At 34.6% G+C, this 26272-nt stretch overlaps 3 protein-coding genes across 8 annotated transcripts in view; 2 read left to right on the top strand and 1 right to left on the bottom strand.

Moving 5' to 3' along the window:
* The window catches only part of LOC307153991 (protein adenylyltransferase SelO-like), a 57980-nt gene that overhangs the window by 17458 nt on the left and 14250 nt on the right, over window positions 1–26272 (bottom strand). The gene's annotated exons all lie outside the window — the stretch shown is intronic.
* LOC307153692 (uncharacterized protein) lies at window positions 2250–12681 on the top strand (the record flags this gene model as incomplete). Its single annotated transcript, XM_079863318.1, has 12 exons — window positions 2250–2356; window positions 3229–3391; window positions 3477–3558; window positions 3719–3829; window positions 4870–4911; window positions 5022–5487; window positions 5631–5791; window positions 10860–11088; window positions 11212–11276; window positions 11431–11580; window positions 11664–12520; window positions 12648–12681. Exons 1-12 carry the CDS (start codon window positions 2254–2256, stop codon window positions 12679–12681), a joined length of 2463 nt encoding a protein of 820 aa, XP_079719444.1. The 5' UTR covers window positions 2250–2253.
* On the top strand, window positions 12881–15076 carry LOC307154000 (uncharacterized protein). The gene is made up of 3 exons (XM_079863881.1): window positions 12881–13536; window positions 13649–13813; window positions 13987–15076. The coding sequence occupies exons 1-3, from the start codon at window positions 12966–12968 to the stop codon at window positions 14205–14207; spliced, it is 957 nt and encodes a 318-aa protein (XP_079720007.1). The 5' UTR covers window positions 12881–12965; the 3' UTR covers window positions 14208–15076.

Raw genomic sequence — 26272 nt, forward strand, 5'->3', positions numbered from 1 at the left:
ATACTTCAACGTTTGGTAAAAAATAAATAAAAAAATAAAGTAGATTCATTTTATCATTTCATTTTCATTTAAGTAGCTTTTATAAATGTGCAAAGAAAAAAAAAACATTACTGGTGTGAATCTTGAGACAAAACAATGGCATATTTTAAGATTCAAATTTGAGGTTGGTGTCTCTAAAACTATGCCCCCAGTTTCACAGACAACGCTTTCTCAGACGCATGTTTGAGCTGTTTTAACTGAAAACATATTTAAATTATGTATTATCAATTATTATCAATTGTATTACAGTTTTTATATTTGAGCTTGTATACCTTTAAAATATGTGTCTCATTTATTCCCCACCTGGTAAAATGGGGGCTGTCTTAGAACATTTTAAAGAATTATAATGTATAAAGTGGTATAAATAATTGTGGTGTGACTTGACTGTATATAAATTACAGAGCTGATTGAAACATATCCCAATTGCTCTGATCAGATGGTTCCTCACTGCTGTTTTCCAGTCCTTGGGTGGACTGCTACCCTACCCCCCAAATACCCCCGCAGGCAATTTGCATTTCTATGGAGAAGAGCTTCAAAGGACAGCATGTCATAGACACATAGGCCAGACTGTGAAAGTTTTACCTTAGGCCCCGTCCACACTACTGCATTTTCGTTTAAAAACGAAGACTTTTTGCTACGTTTGCACCTCCCGTCCACACTAAAACGGCAAAAACGGAGACCCAAAACGGAGAAGTTTAGAAACGCTGCCGACCCGTTTTTCGTTTTGAATCTCCGGAGGGCGTTTTAGAGTGGACGGGTCAAAACGGAGGACTTTAGAAACGATGACGCAGAGGCTCACGCTCGGCTCTATGATTGGGTGTCACCAGTCATGGAGTATACACAGGTAATATTCAGTACCAGTAAACTTCACCCGCTGGAACAGTTTCTTACAGTAAGAAACTGGCGCGTCTCAGGCGCGGTAAACGCGTGCATGCTAGAAATATAACCGACACCTATTTTTCTTGCGACACGCAAGCGTGTTGGAAGCGTTTTCAGGCAAAATGGAATAGGAAAAGATGTTTATATGTCATTTTGACACAAATACATATTAATAAATGATATTTTGATGTTTGAAAACATTTTTTACAGTCTATGCTTGAAAGTCTCTAGGTTTACACCGGCACGCACATGCCCAGTGTTGGTGAATGGTCACGTGATCCGCGTTTGCAGTCGTTTTAATGTGGACTGAGATCAATTCTAATACGCAGCTAATACGCAGTGTTGTTTTTTTTTAGTGATTCAACACAAGGTACTCTTAAGTAAGTGGTATGAGCTTTCTTTTCAGATGTGCTATACAAGTTAAGTTAAACCAACATAAATATGAATGCCCATGGTAAATGCTACGTCCTATATAACCATTTGATTTACATTAAATGAGAATATTTTTATATTTATTTACATTGTGTGAAATTACTTTTTTCTTTATTAACTTTATCATTTCTATCTGCCACTGGTATAGGTTTGTGCTCTGTGCTCTATACGTACAGAAAAAAAGTGAGTAATTATAATGTATGTAATAGTAATTGAGGAAAAGGAATTTTTCCTGATCCAACTGATGTTTACAATTTGAACTGAATTTAAAAACAATGGACTATACACTTATTTTGAACTGGCTGTTTGATTTCATTCACAGATAAATTTGCATAACAGAACCAATAGTAATGATGGGTAATTGTGGCTAATCTGTGGGCGTCGGCCCAATCACTGCTCAGATAGCAGCATGTGTATCATCTATTCTATGTTCCTAACTCACACTTCAGTTTTGCCATTTGGAAGACAGCTCCTATACGCGATTGTTTCCTACATTGGAGAGTTATCTTTCTGTTATAGTTTAAAGACTGTATCTACCTCCAAGAACCTCATAAAAAGCGCACTGAGACATTTCTCATCTCAGTTTTTTCTTTCCAAATTAAGAGGTAAGTTGAACATTATATATTTTATGATAATTTGTAAATGCTAATTTTATAAAATATTGATATCCTCTTACAATGTAAATATGCATGTATATTACCGGTAATATTATTGATAATCAGATTGTTGGTAATTTTTTTATTTTTATTTTATTTTTTTACTACATTTTAAATTGTTACCCACGGTGTCATCTTTTCAATCATTTATTTTCTATGAAATTCTAAAGAGGTATTATTTATTTATTTATTTATTTTGCATATGAAGTAATCCTACATAAAATAATTTTAAATATTTCACAGGAAAATGAGACCCAGAAGAGTTTTTCCTGAAAAAGAAGCTTTGTACTTCATTGCTTCTGGCAAAGATAAAGACACATTTGAGAAACAATTCATGAGTGAAGAGAAAGGTAAGTTACTACATACAATTCTCCCATCAATACTGTATGACTTTGCAAAACTTAAATAAAAGCTAAGTGTGGTCACTAATTAAAGGAATAGTTCACTTAAAAATGAAAATTCTGTCATCATATACTCACTCTCATGTTGTTTCAAACCTGTATGAATTTCTTTCTTCTGCTGAACAGAAAGGAAGATATTTAGAAGAATGTCAGTAACCAGACAGTTTCTGGTCTCATTGACTTCCATAGTATAATTTTTTTCCTACTATGGAAGTCAATGGGATCAGAAACTGTCTGGTTACTGACATTCTTCTAAATATCTTCCTTTCTGTTCAGCAGAAGAAAGAAATTCATACAGGTTTGAAACAACATGAGAGTGAGTATATGATGACAGAATTTTCATTTTTAAGTGAACTATTCCTTTAATGTCAAAGGGTTGGGTTTAAAATATGAACCTAGAGAAAGCAGGCTGTTAAAACAAAACACGCAAGAGGGGAAAAAACATGATTGCTTTGACCAGTTAAAGGTGGATTTACATCTGTTTTCCTGCCAGTATTTATGTTATAAGCTGCTGATGTCTCTAAATTAAACACTATTATGTAAATGTGTGAGTGCTCTTGATATTATTTGTAAGTAACTGCCAGTTAGAATGTGAGGGGCCTGTGTAATAATGGAAATGATGAATATTTAGTGTCTGATTTTTTCAGACAGAAAATCTGATTTTTTTTTTTCTTCTTATTATTTTTTTTACACTTTTATAAAGATGTAGATACAGTTGTTTTCGAAGTAACAATACCATTGAAAATAATTTAGACAACCTGAATAACTTCATGAATCTTTTATCATACTATTAATTTACTTGTATTTATACTATTTATTAGGTTTTGGAGTAATTGCCACAAAACACATTGAGCCAGGTGAATTCCTGTTGGAGTATGTTGGAAGACACATCACTGGATCTGAAGGAGAGAACCTGTTCAAAGACTACTCAGCTGAAAATGCAGCATTTTTGTATTTCTACTCCTTTCAGGAACAATCTTACTGGTAAGATTAAATTAATGAATGTTCCAATGAAATATAATACCATTATGACAATTCAAAAGTGTTTTTAAAATATTTCACCACACAGTGTTGATGGCAGTCAAGATACAGAAAGACTAGGACGATTCATAAATGATGACCACATCAAGCCAAACAGCAAAATTAAAATAGTAAGTCTGTCTTTAATGTATTCTTATTCTTTGTTTCAATTACACCTTTTATACAGCCTCATCTTGTAGCATTATTTGACATTATTAAAAACTAGGCGACTTTTCAAATTATGTTTTTGTTGTTTTCATTTGTGTGTTTGTGTGCTTTTGTAACCAATAGATAATGGATGAAAAGAAAAGACCACATCTGTGTGCATTTGCGTTAACAAAAATCAATGCAGGAGAAGAAATTTTATACGACTACGGAGATCCTAACTGCCCATGGAGACAGGTATTTAAACTTCTATTTCTATTTGTTGGTGTCTTATTTTCATTATTTTATCAAGTGGTGAGGAAAACTTGCTAACACTTTACAATAAGGTTAATTGGTTAACATTAGTACTAAATGACCAATACATTTGTTACAGTATTGGTTAATCTTTGTTAATATTAGTTAAAATCCAGCTGTTTCAATGTTTGTGCATGTTACTTCACAGTGTGTTATTAATTTTAACAAATACAACTTATGATTTTAATGATGTATCAGTACATTTTTAAATTAACAATAACCAAAGTTTAATAAATGCTGTTTAAGTGTACAATTTTTACTTTAAAAAAGCAAATTATTGAGGTAACACTTATATAGTTTTTATATGGTAACACAATAAGGTTTCATTTGTTAACATTAGTTAATGTATTAATTTGCATGAACTAAAAGCCATACATTTGGTAAAATATCTATTCATCTTTGTTAGTGTTAGTTAATGATACTCCGGCTGTTCATTGATTGTTCATGTACATTTACAACGTATTACCTAATTGATTTTAATAATGCATTACTAAATGTTGAAAATAACATTAACAAAGTTTAATAAATGCTGTATAAGCGCAGTTCATTATTGGTTTGTTAACTAATGCTAGCTAATGAAACCTTATTGTAAAGTGTTACAAGATTCTCTTATCCTCAACAATACTGCTGTACAATTTTTACCTTTAAAAAAGCTAATTATTTAGGTAACACTTACACAATGAGGTTTCATTTGTTAACATTAGTTAATGTCTTAATTCACATGATCTAAAAGCAACACATTTGGTACAATACTTATTCATCTTTGTTAATGTAAGTTAATTAAACTCCAGCTGTTCATTGCTTGTTCATGTACATTTACAACGCAATAACTAATGTTAATAAATACAACTTTTGATTTTAATAATGCATTACTAAATGTTGAAATTAACATTACATACTATTAAGAAATATTGTAAAAGTGGTGTTCATTATATGTTCATGTTAACTACATTAATGATTGCTTTTAATGTAATTTGTTTCAGAAAACCAGTATTTCCACATTCAGAGAGATCAAGGAAAATATGGTAAATATATATAGAGAGGTCTGTTCCTTCAGCTGAGTTTACTAATAACTATATACACTGTAAAACATTTCTTACATTTCAATATGCTTTTGCTTTTTTGCATTTTACAGGAATCACGATGGAAGAATTCATTTGAAAACTTTGATTTAAAGCCTGGTTTGATGAAAATGGATGACCTTGTTATCAACACAGAAATGAAGATTGCAAATGGATGCAATGCTGCTGAGATTTTCCCAGGAGTCTTCAACAACTGCAAAGTTGCAGTGAAACGAGTTGCCAAACATGTTTCCAAAACTGAATTGGAAATGGCTCATTTCCTGAGTTCAAAAAATTTACAAGCAGAACACCTTCTGCAACACATTTCAGTGTTGGAAGACACTTACTTTGCCTATTTTGTGTCACCTCTTTGTGAATATAGTCTGATGGAGCTGATTGAAAACAAGGATTTTCCTGAAAGAAAAAGCCTGATAGAGAATCGAAGACTAGAGATCTGCCAGGAGTTACTGCAAGGACTTCAGGAACTGCATTCATATGGAATTTTGCACAGAGACCTGAAGCCTGAAAATATTTTGTTTGGTAAGAGCAGTCTGTGGATTAGCCATAGCTATAATTATCCTGTAATATCAGCAGAAATTTTCATTTAAAATGCATGAGCATATGATAATGTGGATATCATTTTAAGTGTTACATTTTTTGTGAGCATTTTTACTTTTCTACAGATATAAGCAATAAACTGTACATCGCAGACTTTGGAGCAAGCAGAAAACTTGATCTGGCACAAACCACACTGCTCTCTCAAATGGCTGGATCTTTTTCTTGGTCGAGTTATGAAGATGTTGGAGGCATGCAATACAAGTACAAGAAAGAATCAGATATCCAGGTAAGGGTTGAAAATATCATGTTAAAACTTGTTAATTTGTGGGAGGACGCCGGCACACAGAAGTGTTTTTTAATTACACTATATCAAAGTTACTTTAAGATTTAATGTAAAAATAATAATAAAAGGCAAATTATACATTATTTAAAAGGTTTAAGACTCAATCCTAAAAATGTTTTACCTCTGTTTTATTATAAATATCTCATGGTGACTGTAATTTAATTTCTTAATTTGTGTCAAAGGAAAAAATCTGCTATATGGTCATCATGAAAGCATTTGACTACACAATGTTTGGTCTCAATTTATTTTGATGGTCTCTTTAACACATTCTGTTGATTATAAGTAATGTTACAACTACATGTGAACTAATTCTCATTAGAGTACTACAGGAGTATAAGTAGACTAGAGACTAAAATGTAGGTTAGAGTAAAAATAAGTTGACATGTATTATATATTTAGTCAGTATAATGTCTATTGGGGTTTATCACAGTCAAATTTTAGCAGATATTAAGCAGATATAGTCTACTAATACTGTAATTACAGTTGGTTGACATGTAGCTGCACATTTATTTATAGTTAGTAGAATGTTCAAAAGGGACCATCAAAATAAAGTGTTCCCTTTCATAGTCACTACGAGTTACGACGTGACGACGAATAACGTCTCCGTTCCCTACTCAGGGAACCAGGGAACTTACTTAACTGAGACTTTTCCAGCATTCCTCTGGGTTTTTAGTTCAAAAGTGAACACATTTGGAAAAATATTGATGGATTCTCATTATTAATTCACATTTCAGAGTGGAGTTTTATTTATTTATTTATTTATATTTTTATCCTAAATTAATCAATGTAACCAATAAAGAGCAGCGGGTTTCAAACCCTTGGTCGCGTCCAATATTTAAAAAATGGGTTGTCTTGATGATTTAATGAAAATGGACTTACATAAAAATGAAATAAAATTAAATTAAAATAATAATATAAAATAATATTATATAGGCCTAAGGAAATATGCTAAATATATTTTGATTTAAAAAAAATATTCAATAAATCAATAAAATAAAATACTGCAAAAATATGCAGCTGAGTTAGTTTCATTTTACTCCACAAATAAGGTGATAGAAAGTAAACAAAAAATAAATAAATGGTCATTTCAAAAGTTTGAAAACCACTGGTATAGAGCATTAAAAACTGGTATAGAGCATCCATTCATTAACAAAATAATTATGACCTTGTGCAGAAAGTCAAGAACGTTTACTAAAACAAATACAATTATGATGTTCCATGATTTTCCAATCACAGTGCTGGTTATAACTTAAGTATTGTATTGTACACAGTTACTCATTCCAAATTACATGACACAAATTGCAGTCAGTGATGAAATCTAGATTAATCTAGATTACAATCTAAATACAATTTATTAAATTTATTACAATAATTTACAATATTATTTACAAATAATTTACAATCCTGTAATCTAAATAATTTTAGGTAATGTAATTGGACTACTTTGTGAGTACTTTTGACCCTAACGATTCAATAGGATAATTGTGTACCATATTGATAAAAATACCATGAGAAAGAAAATATATATTTTTTTTGCTATCAATTTTGTGAAGTGCATTAACTATTATAGCCATTAACTATTATAGCTTTTAGCCTTTATTACAGTATGTAAACTATCCTATCCTCTAAGCCTCATCAGATCACAAAGAGAATGTATTTTAAATACTTGAAAGGCCTTATAAGTTTTGATAACATGGTTTTGATCTAATAAATTGTCTTGGTTTGATGCTGAGAATTTTAACATTGAGCACATTTTTTTGTAAATTTGAACGACAAAAATCGGTGTTGCCTACACCGTTATCCTCTTTTTACAATTTGCACCCTGTTGACTTCAATGGGGCAAGTACTAAACCTGCTTTTAGCCTCTTAACATCCTTCATGTGTCATTACAAGTGCACCAGCCATGTGAGTGATTCCTTCAGAGTGAACACGGGTGAATCTGACTGCAGTAGATGTGAAAGGGTTTGCGCTGGAGCAATCTGTAAATTAATCTGGCCGTTAGAGTTATCATCTGCAGATTTTAAGTTAAACATGGTCAGGTCTGTGGCTTCATTGGGTTTCTGTACTTTAACAAGAACCAATTTCTGTTTTGTCATAAAATATCAATGAGAAAAATATTTTCTAAAAACTTTACAATACACTTAAGCCTATATATTATGTTTCTTAATGATTGTAATTATGATTTTATGACAACAAATTGCGAAGTGTCTTCTTTAACCCTTTCACGTATAGTGGTCACTACAGTGGACAGCTATTAATAAAGCATTTTCTTGAATTTGCATGGGTTTTTATGGCAAAGTTGCACATCAGCCTCATTGGACCCTGGTGCATCATCCTATAAATTGCAACCAAGTGGCAAGCCGTTGTGTTTAGATTTTTCTCCCCTCCAAACCAAGATGGCCAAGGGTCAGTCAGACATGCCAAGTTGCTCCGGAATATCCACCCATTCCTTCTATCCTAGGAGACTCAAGCAATATCTAATGAGTCATATCACAGTAAAATTTTCCAAGTTTTGATTTTAGATTGAGAGAAAACTCTGATTAATCACATGTCCACTGTAGTGGACGTCATGCATCAACTGCTATATTTCAGCTACAATTCATAATTATAATGGGAATGTTAAAACTTAAAAACTTGATCTGCAGTGAATTTTTTACTGTAAATAAATGTATTTGTATTATTAGAATGTAATTTTCATTGACATCGAAAAAAGTAATCTGAATTTGTAATGCATGTTACTTGTAATGCGTTTCTTTACTCATAACATCAAAAAGTAATCTGAATACGTAATTCATGTTACTTGTAATGCGTTTATATATTCGTTACATCAAAAAGTAATCTGATTAGGCAATGCACATTACTTGTAGTTAATTACTTGTTAGATCAAAAAGTAATCTGATTAGGTAATGCATGTTACTTGTAACACATTACTTTACTTGTAACATCAAAAAGTAATCTGAATGTGTTATGCATGTTACTTGTAATGCATTACATCCAACACTGATCATTTCAGATGAGATTGAAAAAATGTAATGCTAGGTTTTCTCAGAGGAGGGCTATGATAGAAATGTGCATGTCCATCTTGAACATAATCAGAATTATCAGCTAATAAGGGTAAATCTCCATACTCTGGTGCACTGGAGGGAACATCTGAGTGGGTTCCACAGTTGTGCCTTGACAGTCTGTAGAAAATTCTGATGGAATCACGTCCTCATGTTCTGATATCAAAGATACGCGAAGTGCAACTTGTATGAAGTTGTACGAAGCCTTTCCAATATTTTTAATTTATATTTGTTGTATATATTTTATATTTTCACTAGGGCTGTCAATCGATTAAAAAATTTAATCGCGATTAATCGCATGATTGTCATGAGTTAACTCGCGATTAATCGCACATTTTTTATTTGTTCTAAATGTACCTTAAATTAATACTTTTCAAGTTTGTAATACTCTAATCAACATGGGCAAGGATAAATATGGATGCTTTATGCAAATGTATGTTATTGAAACCATAGTCAACATAGAGCATGAAGACGAGTCATAGATGTTTTTCAAAGAACTTGTTCATGTCTATTAGACACATGTAGAAAGAACAAAGAAATACCAGGTTCCCATTACTTCTCTTTCTTTGCTCTGAGCAATTTACTAACACAAACATGTTTAGATTTTTGCATGACAGGGAAGCTCTTCTGAAAACGCTAAATGTACATTTATTATTTATTATTACATAGTCTCTCTCTGTCCCCATTTTGATGAAGCTAAATTCTCAATAAACTGTTTTCATTGGTATATTTTACTGTTTCTGTTGTCAAACAACGGAATGAATATGAAATGGTGACTGAAACGCGACCCATTAAGACATAACCAGCTCTCCCTTCCAAGACGTTAATCTGCACAAAAATCCTGATAATCGAGCCGTCGTCTGATGAAAACAAATACACATAAGATAAAGACAATATCTGTGTTGTGATTTCGGCTATACTTGCATGTAAAATTAGAGAAGCAACATAATATCTGTGTTTAAATGAATTAAAGCGCTGCGCGAGACGCAGAGAGCGAGAGAGAGCGAGAGAGAGAGAGAGAGAGAGAGAGAGAGAGAGAGAGAGAGAGAGAGAGAGAGAGAGAGAGATGCACCCGCGCCCGCGTGCTGGGAGAGCAGTACCGGTAGATTCTCAGAAACTAAATAAGGTTTGGGTGCTTGTTTGAAGGTAAAAAAAATCGCTAAAGGGGTCTGCAATGTCCTAAGTTGGCAACACTGTGTATCTCCATTTCTCCAACTAGGGGTTGGGCCACGGGTCAAACAGAGAATATGCGCTGCGTTAATCGCGCGTTAAAACAATTAGTGCCGTTAATATGATTTTGCGTTAATGCGTTATTAACGCGCTAACTTTGACAGCACTAATTTTCACATGATTTGATATAATTGTTTTGATTAGTTTGTTAAATTCACATACTTTATCTGTTTGATTATTGTCTTATATTTAATACAGTATATCTTCGTTTTTAACCATAACCGCATGCTGTCCACTCAAGTGGACACCTGAAGATCTCTTTGAAAAATTTGTAAAAAATCTTGTTTTTCATGCCCTAAGAGGAATAAAAACACATAGGGAAAAAAAATACTGACTAAGGTTATCATAATTCATGCATGAAAGGGTTAAAATTAGACTACAACTATGCTTCTATTCCAAAAATGTCATGAACAATGAACTTCATGAACATCCCCTATTTAATTTGGGGATGACAATTCTTAGGTTTGGGTTCAAATGGATTAACAGGTTACATGTATGCAGTTACAATACTATTTTAGTATGTGATCAATATGATTTGTAATCAGTTCTGTCAAAAATGCATACATTTGTTCTATGTTCAATTGTTCTGAATGCTAATATTCGAGCAGCTTTCATTTGAGCACAGCAGCATTTTGTCATCATTTTAATCATCTTCATTCATTCTGCAGTTTAGTTGTGACCATTTCTGAAATTTTTGTAAATATTATTTTATTTTGTAGGTAGCAGGATGCTTGGTTCATTATATCCTGACGGATGGGCAACACCCCTATCAGACAACTACACCCTACTCCAAGGATCCAGTTGGGCTATCTCAAAATGTCAGAATGGGTAACTTCACTCTTCAATGTGAAGAAAGATGGACAAGACAAAAAGATATTATTAGCAGAATGCTGTCTAAATCAATCGAAGAACGTCCCACCATTGAGGAATGCCTTCAGTCTTTCACATGTACGTTCCAAGACTTACACTCTTCTCTTCACCTCATTAATAAAACTTTGTAGATTTTACAAGAATGTAGAAAAAAAATCCTTAAATTATTGGATATCCTTAACAATTGTTGTGCATTTACAGGTTTCATACACCAGTCGGATTACACTGGAATCACAAACAACTACAGCAATGTGAATGAAAATGAAGTAAGTACTTTTCATTTTCATAAAAAAAAAAAAAAAAGTTTAAGACCAAAAAGACAACAGTGATTCTAAAACACAGTATGTGTTTTAGAATCAGCAGGCTCTAGATAGAAAACAAACATGGACATGGATTTCACACACTGTTATTGTTTTACAGGACAGAACCCATACAGCAGATTTCTGTCCCCAAACGTCAGATGAGATGGACATCCTAGAGAGTACCGACAGTGATAAGCCAGAAAGTGTTTGCAGTGATGAGATGGATTCATCTTCTCACACTGAGGAGGACTTATATGAGTCTGAAATGGTAATTAAGGGTTTTATACTTTATAATATATAACATTGTTATTATTTACAAATACATTTAAGTTGTGTGGTTCTTTATTTCAGAACAACACTGAACAACAGGTTTCCTTTTCCCTGGAAATCTCAGAAGAAGAAGAAGACGACACAAAAAAAGCTAAAGGACATGTTGCAGAACGCATCCAAGGAAAACCACTTATGAAGAGTTGGATAGAAATAGATGAAAGTGCCCACGGCTGTAGCTCTCAACAAAATCAAATAAAAGTGAAAATGTCCTCAAACAGTGTACATCAACGCATCTATGACAAGAAGAATTACTGTCTTTACTGTGAGAAGCCTTATCCAAAAATTGCAAGACATCTACAGCAGAAACATTCTGAAAAAGTTGAAGTTGCAAAGGCACTTGCACACAACAGAGGCTCAAACATGCGTACTCTTCTATTAACCAAAGTAAGGAACATGGGAAACTACCACCATAACAGTTCAGTCCTATCCTCTGGGAAAGGACAGATCATACCAAAAAGACAAGCAACTCGTGAGTCAACAGCAATAGACTATCTGCCTTGCAAGTTTTGCTTTGCTATGTATGTCAAAACAGATCTCTGGAGACATCACAAACGTTGCAAATTACAAGACAAAGAAAATATGCCAGTGAAACGAAAAGTTCAGGCAAGTTGTTCTCTGTTGTTGCCAATGGACTCTGACGTTTCTAGTGGACTTAAAAATATTATTGAAGATATGACATATGATACCGTTACTCAAGTGGTGAAATCTGACCCGTTGATTCTGTCACTGGGTGAGAGAATGTTCCTCAAAAACGGAGAAGTTTCACGGCACCGGGCAGACATTAGAAATAAGATGAGAGAACTTGCCAGACTTCTTCTAGTGACAAGAACTATTGATAAAGACATTGTTGCTTTGAAGGACTTGATCAACCCAGGAAAGTTCAACACAGTACTTGAGGGAGTAAAAAAGATGACTGGATTTGATTCCTCAACCAACCGATTCTCAGTCCCTTCAACAGCACTGAAACTGCGTCATTCCCTTGTGAAAGTGTCATATATTTTGCAGGGAGAGGCTTTACGTCAAGAGGATGATGCATTGAAGGGAAGAGCAGAGCAATTCAGTAAATTAATTGAACTAGAATGGACAATTCATGTTTCATCTAATGCACTGAAAACTTTGTACCAGAAAAAGTGGAACAGTCCCCAAATGCTGCCTTTAGCAGAAGACATAAAGAAGCTCCATGATCATCTAAAGTGTCTTGAGGAGGTCAACAAAAAAGCACACATTGAACACACATCACAAAGGTCATGGAGTGATCTATCTCAGGTGACTCTAGCACAGCTAATATTATTCAATCGGCGTTGAGAAGGTGAGGTTTCAAGGATGGAAGTCAAAACATACCTGCAGAGAAACAAACAGATGATTCAGGATGAAATTATGGAGAGCCTTTCACCTTTTGAGAAGAAACTCTGTAAGAATCTCACCAGAGTAGAGGTACGGGGGAAACGAGGCCGCAAAGTACCAGTACTATTTCCCACAAATATAACAGAATCTGTGGAACTTCTAATTAAAACTAGAGAAGATGTTGGGATTTCCCCTAGCAATCCCTACATATTTGCTCGTCCTTTTTATGGATCAAAGGAGAGCATCCGTGGTTGTGACTGCTTAAAGCGATTTGCAGAAAGCTGTGGGGCTAAAAACCCAGAAAACATTACATCTACAAAGTTGAGAAAACATGTAGCCACAGTTTCTCAGCTACTTAACCTGCAAACGCATGAACTAGACCAACTAGCAACTTTCATGGGTCACAACATTGAAGTCCATAGGGAGTTTTACAGACTGCCTGAAGAAACCTTACAAGTTGCAAAAGTGAGCAGAATTCTGTTTGCCCTGCAAAGTGGAATAGGCAAATTTAAAGGAAAATCTCTGGAGGACATAACGCCAAACATCAACTGTAAGTAAATTACTTATGTGTATATGTCTTTTGTTTAAACAATTCATAGTGTCCACACTTTGTAAAAATCTACTTTTAGTTTTAAAGAATGTGAATGCTCATTTTGTTACAGTTGAAGGGGGCTCCAGCAACTCAGACACAGAGGATGCTGAATCTGAAAAAAGGATGACAGAGGATGATCATTCGGAAAAAAGGGCTGCCACCTCAATAACGACCGCAGCCTCAAGAGAGGCAGTTCCATTCTTTAGGATTTCACCACTGCCTTTAAATAAAAAGGGTTTGTTATTCCACTTTGCATAAAAAAATTTTATCTACATGAAACATCTTGACATGTATTTTAAGAATTGTCTGTGCTCTTCAGCTTGTAAAATCTACATTATTCAAATTTTGGTTATTCTTTAATTCAATTAATTTGATTTACTTACTTAATTTCTTAATTTATTTTAACAGGAAAGTCCAGAAAGACCTGGTCAGAGAAGGAGAGTAAAATTATTGAACATCATTTCAAGAATTTCCTAAAGGAAATGAAAGTCCCTGGAAAAGTGGATTGTGAAAGATTCTTAAATGAAAACAAGATTTTAATTGGTAATGAAAGAGAATGGAAAGCAGTAAAATACTTTGTGCACAACCGAATAATCACTATCAAGAGAAATTTGTGTCTACAGTATTGAACCTATAGCAATACTGGGACCTTGCATATGGAGTATTGATGTTTTATGTCACAATACTGGGACCTTGCATATGGAGTATTGATGTTTTATGTCACAATACTGGGAGCTTGCGTATGGAGTATCAATGTTTTATGTCACAATACTGGGAGCTTGCGTATGGAGTATCGGTGTTTTATGTCACAATACTGGGAGCTTGCGTATGGAGTATCAATGTTTTATGTCACAATACTGGGAGCTTGCGTATGGAGTATCAATGTGTCATAACATTGGTAGTTCATGTAAATGGAGCGTCAGTGTGTCATAACATTGGTAGTTCATGTAAATGGAGCGTCAGTGTGTCATAACATTGGTAGTTCATGTAAATGGAGCGTCAGTGTGTCATAACATTGGTAGTTCATGTAAATGGAGCGTCAGTGTGTCATAACATTGAAATGATTGACTATGTCCAAACTATTTGAGTGATCGATCATTTTCTGTCTTTTTTTAAGTTGTTTTAAAAAATCACTATTTTACACGTGCTTTTCGTTAATATATTTCATGGTATTTGTAACTTTTAATATAATTTATTTGGTGTTACCCTTTTATTTATTTAATTATTTATTTTATATAAAGCAAAGCAACTTGTTTCAGAAGCAATATATCGTTGATGTTGTGGTATACATTTAGGCACTCATCACTGAGGGTGGAAAGTCTGCACTACCGCAGGGGGGGCTCTTTTAGTGAGCTTATGAGATTTTCTATGTGATAAACTGAATGGTTTATTATGTGAAAAACCATTTCCGTTGTCAGGAGTGCAGCAAGAGCAAGTAAGAAACCTTCAGTTTAGGAGTGTGTGGACCTTAAATAAACTTTAACTTGATTTCATTCAACATGCTGTAGGTATGCATTTTTTCACTATTTATTCTAATTGCAAGAACTGGTTTATGAGTGTTATTGTGAACAATATTACTACGTCATTACATATTCTGTAAGTCAAAACTCAAACTGAACCAACTGAACATTTGAAATGTGAAAATCAACATAAAACTTTGAGTTTTGACCTCCGGTAGAGGTGGGCATATATTAATTGTTTTAATCTAGATTAATATTGAAATTAATCTAGATTAATCTAGATTAAAATGGTTCATTTAAATTATGCCGAAGACATTCAGAATATGTGTGCTACACAAAACTGGACTATAAAAGTAAGTCTTTGAGAACGGGTTTCTCAAGCCATGTGGCGCATTATACCAGGGGGTCATCTTCTGTTTCCAAAATGCATCATAAACTGCTTGAGAAAGCTGTTCTACTCATAGACTGTAAAAGGTTACTACTGTACTGTTACCGTCCGTAGGCAACATTAGGTAGGCCTATGTTATTATCAACTACTATAGGCTATCAATTTGGGATGGGCGATATGGCCTAAAATCCATATTGTGATATACATTGCAGCCTCTTGTGATAACGATATATATTATTAAAAAAAAAACATTTCAGAAAAGGTTACACAGACCCTGCTAAACAACTGCTAAATGTTTTTTTTTGTTTTTTTTAGGGTGCATGTTGTTTTGAGAGCATATATTGTGCAAAACTGTAAGTATACAACATAATTTTGCAGATAAATAAAATTTAAGTACACTAGCTGCAGAGACTTCAGTAGGTCTAATGTTTATTATGGCATGGAGCTTATGAAACCCCAAATTTAAAATTAGAATATTGTCTAACTGATGTCTTTTCAGTTAAAAAGAAACACAACAATGCTTCTTAAAATCAGGCGCAGACAGAGATTATGTGCTACACCACTAAGATATATTGGGAATAATATGCGCGCGCTGGTATTCAGTGATATGTTTCATTTTGAATTTGAGGTGGTAGAACGGATTAGTCGTGTGTTAATTTACCGAACTGTTACCCCAGACACTCTGTCTATATAGTTTGCTGCTGCTCGTCGGGCGGCTTAAATCCGAACCAAGTCCAAATAATGGATGTTACACGATCTTTTTCACCAGCTTTCACTTTCAGCTGTGTTTACTTAAAGCCCATGTTGCAGGTTAACCACCACTGTCGATTAATGGGTACATAAATCACTCAAGATATGTATATCATTTTTCAAATGTCTCAAAAATAGCCTCAGCCTGTTTTAGAACTATACAGAATGAGTGGAGAGTTGGTGAAGTGTCCTGGCGAGTTGCTATCATTTAACAATGCAGCAATGAGCACTGGAGCTAGTCTACGAGCAGCAGTGCACAATAACGACACTTTTTTTTATCTTTTTTTTTTATGAATAGCACAATAGAGTGAAAAAGCAACGTTTTCTTTATATCTAGTGGCAGTGATCATGACGTTAGTTCAGATAAGTACCGCTAACCTTTGTTATAGTGTCGTAGTACTGGTAAACTTTGTCTTTGTCATCTAGAAATAGAAGGCATCATGCTAGCTATATGGGCGTTTCTAAGCGTTTGTCTCTTCCTCCGGTGCAAATGTTGTTGCAAACGTAACGTTAGCTATATATATATATATATATATATATATATACAGTATATATATATATATATATATATATATATATATATATATATATATATATATATATATATATATATATATATATATATATATATACTTTTTTTTTTTTACTTTGATAAATTATTTATTTTTTTCATTCTTTTTTCATCTTCATTCTTGCTAATAATTTTTTTTTTTTATTGTATATGTTTATCTTTGCATATTGGTCTCTATGTGTGTATGCAATGGCAAGTTAATTGTTAGGGACTGCATATACATAAAAGATATATAATGTAACTTATAGTTATAGTTACAAAATAAAGACACTATTCACACACACACACACAGATCCATTGCAGGCAGAAGTCCACTGTTGGTCATTGTAGAGCGATAGTCCCCTATGTTAGTAATATAGACATGTATGTGTGTATGTGTGTATGCAATGGCAAGTTAATTGTAAGGGACTGCATATAGATAAAAGATATATAATATAACTTATAGTTATAGTTACAAAATAAAGACACTGTTCACACACACACACACAGATCCATTGCAGGCAGAAGTCCACTGTTGGTCAGTGTAGAGCGATAGTCCCCTATGTTAGTAATATAGACATGTATGTGTGTATGTGTGTATGCAATGGCAAGTTAATTGTTAGGGACTGCATATATATAAAAGATATATAATGTAACTTATAGTTATAGTTACAAAATAAAGACACTGTTCACACACACACACACAGATCCAATGCAGGCAGAAGTCCACTGTTGGTCAGTGTAGAGCGATAGTCCCCTATGTTAGTAATATAGACATGTATGTGTGTATGTGTGTATGCAATGGCAAGTTAATTGTTAGGGACTGCATATAGATAAAAGATATATAATGTAATTTATAGTTATAGTTACAAAATAAAGACACTATTCACACACACACACAGATCCAATGCAGGCAGAAGTCCACTGTTGGTCAGTGTAGAGCGATAGTCCCCTATGTTAGTAATATAGACATGTATGTGTGTATGTGTGTATGCAATGGCAAGTTAATTGTTAGGGACTGCACATATATAAAAGATATATAATGTAACTTATAGTTATAGTTACAAAATAAAGACACTGTTCACACACACACACACAGATCCATTGCAGGCAGAAGTCCACTGTTGGTCAGTGTAGAGCGATAGTCCCCTATGTTAGTAATATAGACATGTATGTGTGTATGTGTGTATGCAATGGCAAGTTAATTGTTAGGGACTGCATATAGATAAAATATATATAATGTAACTTATAGTTATAGTTACAAAATAAAGACACTGTTCACACACACACACACAGATCCAATGCAGGCAGAAGTCCACTGTTGGTCAGTGTAGAGCGATAGTCCCCTATGTTAGTAATATAGACATGTATGTGTGTATGTGTGTATGCAATGGCAAGTTAATTGTTAGGGACTGCATATAGATAAAAGATATATAATGTAATTTATAGTTATAGTTACAAAATAAAGACACTATTCACACACACACACAGATCCAATGCAGGCAGAAGTCCACTGTTGGTCAGTGTAGAGCGATAGTCCCCTATGCTAGTAATATAGACATGTATGTGTGTATGTGTGTATGCAATGGCAAGTTAATTGTTAGGGACTGCATATATATAAAATATATATAATGTAACTTATAGTTATAGTTACAAAATAAAGACACTGTTCACACACACACACAGATCCAATGCAGGCAGAAGTCCACTGTTGGTCAGTGTAGAGCGATAGTCCCCTATGTTAGTAATATAGACATGTATGTGTGTATGTGTGTATGCAATGGCAAGTTAATTGTTAGGGACTGCATATAGATAAAATATATATAATGTAACTTATAGTTATAGTTACAAAATAAAGACACTGTTCACACACACACACAGATCCAATGCAGGCAGAAGTCCACTGTTGGTCAGTGTAGAGCGATAGTCCCCTATGCTAGTAATATAGACATGTATGTGTGTATGTGTGTATGCAATGGCAAGTTAATTGTTAGGGACTGCATATAGATAAAAGATATATAATGTAATTTATAGTTATAGTTACAAAATAAAGACACTATTCACACACACACACAGATCCAATGCAGGCAGAAGTCCACTGTTGGTCAGTGTAGAGCGATAGTCCCCTATGTTAGTAATATAGACATGTATGTGTGTATGTGTGTATGCAATGGCAAGTTAATTGTTAGGGACTGCACATATATAAAAGATATATAATGTAACTTATAGTTATAGTTACAAAATAAAGACACTGTTCACACACACACACACAGATCCATTGCAGGCAGAAGTCCACTGTTGGTCAGTGTAGAGCGATAGTCCCCTATGTTAGTAATATAGACATGTATGTGTGTATGTGTGTATGCAATGGCAAGTTAATTGTTAGGGACTGCATATATATAAAAGATATATAATGTAACTTATAGTTATAGTTACAAAATAAAGACACTGTTCACACACACACACACAGATCCAATGCAGGCAGAAGTCCACTGTTGGTCAGTGTAGAGCGATAGTCCCCTATGCTAGTAATATAGACATGTATGTGTGTATGCAATGGCAAGTTAATTGTTAGGGACTGCATATATATAAAAGATATATAATGTAACTTATAGTTATAGTTACAAAATAAAGACACTGTTCACACACACACACACAGATCCAATGCAGGCAGAAGTCCACTGTTGGTCAGTGTAGAGCGATAGTCCCCTATGTTAGTAATATAGACATGTATGTGTGTATGTGTGTATGCAATGGCAAGTTAATTGTTAGGGACTGCATATATATAAAAGATATATAATGTAACTTATAGTTATAGTTACAAAATAAAGACACTGTTCACACACACACACACAGATCCATTGCAGGCAGAAGTCCACTGTTGGTCAGTGTAGAGCGATAGTCCCCTATGCTAGTAATATAGACATGTATGTGTGTATGTGTGTATGCAATGGCAAGTTAATTGTTAGGGACTGCATATATATAAAAGATATATAATGTAACTTATAGTTATAGTTACAAAATAAAGACACTATTCACACACACACACAGATCCAATGCAGGCAGAAGTCCACTGTTGGTCAGTGTAGAGCGATAGTCCCCTATGCTAGTAATATAGACATGTATGTGTGTATGTGTGTATGCAATGGCAAGTTAATTGTTAGGGACTGCATATAGATAAAAGATATATAATGTAACTTATAGTTATAGTTACAAAATAAAGACACTGTTCACACACACACACACAGATCCAATGCAGGCAGAAGTCCACTGTTGGTCAGTGTAGAGCGATAGTCCCCTATGCTAGTAATATAGACATGTATGTGTGTATGTGTGTATGCAATGGCAAGTTAATTGTTAGGGACTGCATATAGATAAAAGATATATAATGTAACTTATAGTTATAGTTACAAAATAAAGACACTATTCACACACACACACACAGATCCAATGCAGGCAGAAGTCCACTGTTGGTCAGTGTAGAGCGATAGTCCCCTATGTTAGTAATATAGACATGTATGTGTGTATGTGTGTATGCAATGGCAAGTTAATTGTTAGGGACTGCACAACCAATTCAAAGTGTCTAGGAAGAGAGAGTGTTAAAAAAGAAAAAAAAATTATGAATGATAAGAAGCATCTTCTCGCCTCTGCTTTTAAAACATTTGCCGCCGGGCAGTCTGTATTATTTACCCTGTTGTAGATTTAAATGGTCAAACCTCAAGCAATAAAATTTTTGATATATATATACACATACATATACATACATACATACATATATACATATACATATATATATATTATATATATATATATATATATATATATATATATATATATATATATACATACAAGTTACAAAATGGAGACAGACTTCACTGCCAGTTAACTTCACTGTTCACACAAACACACACACACACAGTTCAATTGCAGGCTAGAGTCCCCTGTTGTATAGGTAGAGATCGGTCAGAGTTTCAGGTCCCCACTTGGCATGTTTTTTAAAAAATTTAAAAATGCATATTTAAAGTTATATTATGAAAAAAGACCTTAAAAGAAAATTTTGTATGTAATTTTTGTTTCTTCAAAATGTCTAGAAACCATAGTACCCTCTTGGCCAGTGTAGAGCGATAGTCCCCTGTTAGTAATATAGACATGTATGCGTGTGTGTGTGTGTGTGTGTGTGTGTGTGTGACAGAGAGATTTTCTGAAAAAGATTTTCTGATTTCTGATTAAATGAAAAATTGTGCCGTTTAAAAGGCTACTGATTTAGCCGAAAACACTTGAGTTAATTTTGTTTTCTCATATTATGACTTTTACAAAACAGAGAAATACACTGAGCAGAAATATTTAACACACACAGTATAGCCTCATATACTTGATATTGATATACTTCATACTTGATATGCAAGATTTGCAGTTGGCATTAAGATACTAGACTAACCCGATGAGGAACACTGGCAGCTGAACTTGAACTTTACTCAAGCGTGTCAGAGGTGTTGGGTTCTAATCCGCATCCGTAGTTTTTTTTTTTTTTTTTTTTTTTTTTTTACCGATTATGCTCATCAGTGGTTGTATGTCAAGCAGGGACACTTTGTGTCCATTATATTTTGTGAGACTTATATATATTTTTATATTTATATTTTTCAAACTTCATTCACGCACATATGAAACCCTTGCATTCATATAGCCTACTAAGTAGTCACACATACATGTATACTGCTGAATGCTCAAACTAATACATATGAAATGCACAACGTCACATCTAAAGTCGCTCACGCACACACACGCAAACTCTACACACACGAGACGCGCGGAACTCTCCGCGCACATACTCATCTGACACGCGAGCACACACACACACACACACACACAAACTCTCCGCGCACATAATCATATAGACGGCGCCTCATAAATAGATCGATCTCCGCAACGTATTGAAGCGCGCGTCCGAGTGCAGTGCGGTGTGCGCGAGCCACAAGAGAAAACACTGTATCCGCGCCACTGATCGCAGTGGCAACGAGCACTTTGATCACTTGATTTAAAAAAAACACATTTCAGCGCTAGATCTCTTATATAACAAACGAACTAAATGAACGCTATGCTGGTTAACTGGAGATGTTTTATTATTGGATCATTCGTGCCGCGAGATGTTTTATAGGGGGCGGTAAAAAACGTCAGGCACCGAAATCAGGCACCGAAAGTTTCGTTCTTATTCGGTCTCGTTACTACCGTTTACGTCGGAACCGGTTCCCTTTTGGAACCGGGTTTCGGTACCCAACCCTAGTTTTAATAGTGACACTATGGTAACACTATGGTTATAATGGTAACAAGGCATGATGGATCCATGTTCTCATTCTGTTTACGCCAAATTCTGACTCTACCATCTGAATGTCTCAACAGAAATCGAGACTCATCAGACCAGGCAACATTTTTCCAGTCTTCAACTGTCCAATTTTGGTGAGCTCGTGCAAATTGCAGCCTCTTTTTCCTATTTGTAGTGGAGATGAGTGGTATCCGGTGGGGTCTTCTGCTGTTGTAGCCCATCCGCCTCAAGGTTGTGCGTGTTGTGGCTTCACAAATGCTTTACTGCATACCTCGGTTGTAACAAGTGGTTATTTCAGTCAAAGTTGCTCTTCTATCGGGTTGAATCAGTCGGCCCATTCTCCTCTGACCTCTAGCATCAACAAGGCATTTTCGCCCACAGGACTGCCGCATACTGGATGTTTTTCCCTTTTCACGCCATTCTTTGTAAACCCTAGAAATGGTTGTGTGTGAAAATCCCAGTAACTGAGCAGATTGTGAAATACTCAGACCGGCCCGTCTGGCACCAACAACCATGCCACGCTCAAAATTGCTTAAATCACCTTTCTTTCCCATTCTGACATTCAGTTTGGAGTTCAGGAGATTGTCTTGACCAGGACCACACCCCTAAATGCATTGAAGCAACTGCCATGTGATTGGTTGATTAGATAATTGCATTAATGAGAAATTGAACAAGTGTTCCTAATAATCCTTTAGGTGAGTGTATATATATTTATATATTTATATATATAGTCCTTGCATCCTTTCCTGTGGCTCAGTGACACACCTGAATGAAAGGCTCATTATGTATGCGGCCCCCATTGTCTCCTCAGGTGTGAATTACTCTATATTCATGATGGTGTAGGATCGTTGACGCCCCTGCGCATATTGCCTTTCCAAACAAAAAGTGTTCTACAAAATTTAAATCAATGTATTGTTTTATGTGAATGATTAGGCAGGATTATTTTCACATCATTTTGAAGAAAAAACTCTAGGCGACAAAATGCTTTAGTCAAAAGTCTTGTTGACACATATTTAGTATGTGTTTTGTGGCCTTATTTCAAAAACTTTCATTTTTAGTTTTCAATAACCATGCATAAACATTATTCTCTCAAAAATACAAACATGTACATACATTTTGCTCACATATTATGGTAGCCCTGTTTGTGCTAAATAGAGTGTAATTATACCTTTGCCATTAATATGTTTATAAGCAACTGAAAAAAGCACAAATGTCAGGGCATGTCAGAACATCTCAAGGACCCCAAAAACACCTTAGACCCCAGAGGGTTAAATATTATACTTTCTATCTGAAGGTGTCTAGAATTTGTATCCCGTTATCCCTGGGAGACAGTGTGAAAAAATGTTTTCATTGCAGAGATTCTAAGTGTCAATGGTTTATGTTAACTAAGATGATTTTTGTGCATTGTGCATAGTATGAGAATGAGATTGGGTGACCAAATTTAAATAGAAATTGTGATTTGAACAAGCACATAACAGACATCTTAGAGTCATTTTATTTTGGTTTCTTGTAAAAAAGAGAAAAGACAAAGAAATTTACATTTACATTATACACTATTCTAATTAGAGTAGTTTTCTTGCTTTTTCCTGCGTTTTGCAACGGAGAATGCTTGCTTTTTTCCACAATGAAAGACTAAGCTTTTTAATAAAATGAAGAACTGCTGTGTTCTTCACAGAAGAGACTTTTGGAAATTAAGCTGTTTAATTTTTGCGGTTCTCTGAGTGTTCAAAATTTCATACAGCTGCCTTGAAAGGTGTGATGACTGCAGAAAAATAAAAGAGGAAGTGGGGCCTGCAGCCACCCTCCTGAAAGAGGAATTTGACACCTCTGAGAGGGGTCAGCATGGGGAGACTGATTCAGTGCAAAGGTGACAATTTCACTTGAGACTAAAGACAATTTTGCAACGCATTATGCAATTTTGTGGCAGGATGGCTCAAAAGCCAGACCGAGGAGAGTGTCACAGCCAGACGATCCAATGTATCAGCCTGAAGTCAACTGAATGACAATCCACACAGAAAGACATGTATCAGCCCAGTGGGCTAGGTGCTGCATTTTCAATGATCACTACAGAGACCGTTTCAAATTTAGTTAATTATATTAACTTGATTGTTTTTGATTATCCACTGGTTTCAGCAATTCTTCATATTTCTTCAACTAACACTTTGAATCTGCTTTCAATAGGTACCAGTAACAGCCCTATTGCAGGAAGTTCAATAGCGGAAGTGAGAACATGACTCACAAATCAGTTAAAACTGGGGCTGGATTCTCTGGAAAAGACATTATGACATTAACCAACTAGTTGTAAAAGCATGAATAGGTTATTGACTACGCAGAATTCTATGGAAAAGAAAAATACAATATATGCCACAAGGCGTCCAAAGAGAAATTATGGCTAGAAAAGCAAAAATATTGATCACTCCATTTCACTTAAAGGTAATTTTCATTTCAATAAAAACAATGAATAATTATTGAAATCACTTTTGAAATCACATGCTGTCATCACCAGGGCGAGATGGAAATGTTATTTTTTCTTTTTGGCCATGAATCCAAGATTGTGTGAAGATCTTCAGATCTTCTTTTAAATAAGCTTACGAGCAACAACTAAAAGTTTGGAAAATTGAAATTGTGCAATGAATAATAAATTGCATTTGAGAAATTAAAACGGATTCTCTCAACAGCAATTGTAGGTCTATATGATTATTATTTTAAAGTGTTTAATCTATTTGATTTTTAAAAGTTAGGTTTACATTCACTGTGTTAAACTCAATCACATGGCGACTGCATCGGACAATTGAAAATTGATATACTAACGTTTAGACACTGTCGCAAGGGAAATACCACAGTGTGTCTACGTTCAGTAGCTCTGTCGTCGTAAAAGTTGTTACCGTTCAGAATTGGTGGTATTCCATACATAATAAATATATATGTTCCCCATTCAGTTCATAAACTGCTAAGGCAGACAAAAAGGTATGAATCTCTGGCCAGAGTGGGGTGTGTGAAAGTGGGTGTGTGAAAGATGGTGTTCTGAGAAACACCAAGACAAATAAATGATGTATCTAAATTTATAAAGTGGGCCCACAGGGTAAAATATGCCCAATAAAATAACGGCCATGGATGATTTTGGCTAACTATCCTGGCCTGTGTTATTATTGTGGCAGAAAGAAACAGTGCCACACCTAACGCAGCTAACTAAGCTTGCCCTGTCCATCCCATAATTAACTTTTTCCTTTTTACAAAATGTCATGATGGATCCCATCGAACAGAACTGATTCTGCTCCAAATGTATAAAACATTTTTTTTGTCTTGTTACTGTTTAACATGAAATTTCACAGGTATCATCAAAAAAAGGACGACCGGCCAGACAAGCAGATGAGTTAATACATGTTGTCACGAACAAAAATACTTAAGGTCTCCATTCACAGGTGAAAGCAGCCAGGAAATGGTTCACTCCACAAACAAGGTCCAGTGGGGTGCGGTTGTGATCTGAGGAAAAATCTTGCAACTATCAGCAAGAGTGTGACACCTCCATCCAAACCTCTCACCTTAAACTACACCAATCAGCCTCAGCAAACCCCACACGCCAACGGCAACGCCAACGCAAAGCATAAAGTATGGGATCAAGGACGTGCTAGTAATGTCAAGGGAAAACCCATTGCAACAGTTCGCAAAGAGTCACCCTGGTGAAGATGGAACGTCCATGGGGCAACGAGATGATCAACACATCTGGAAGAAAATGTGGACAAACTAATGCTTTAAGCTTAGCATAAAAAACAATTCGTTTGATGTTTATTGATGTTTATTAATGTTTATTTGGTTCAATTAAACTATACCATAGGGCTAAGTATTTAGATCTCATGATTTGAACAATTACTGATTAATTTGAAATTTCAGGTACATGTAAATTGAGAAGAAGAAAATCTCTTAATTCTGTAGAGTATAGGGACTCTAAATAGGTACATTACTGTAAAAATAATAAATAATCTAGGGACTATTTTTGAAGAAACTTGAGGGTTTTAAAATCCTAATGCAGACATCATAGATGCTAAAAAAAATAAATTAATAATAATAATAGTTGCAATAGTTGTTCCCTAATAAGAGAGAATGGGTGATAAGTTACTTTGACGGACTAAGTCCGAATAGATAATTGGGTAAATTTCTATATCGATGAATGAATGACTACATTAAATATATTTTAGGTGTTTCCATTTGCTAAAATAGCAAAAGAA

The sequence above is a fragment of the Squalius cephalus genome (assembly GCF_949319135.1).
Source record: "Squalius cephalus genome assembly, chromosome: 25".
Classification (NCBI taxonomy): Eukaryota; Metazoa; Chordata; class Actinopteri; order Cypriniformes; family Leuciscidae; genus Squalius; species Squalius cephalus.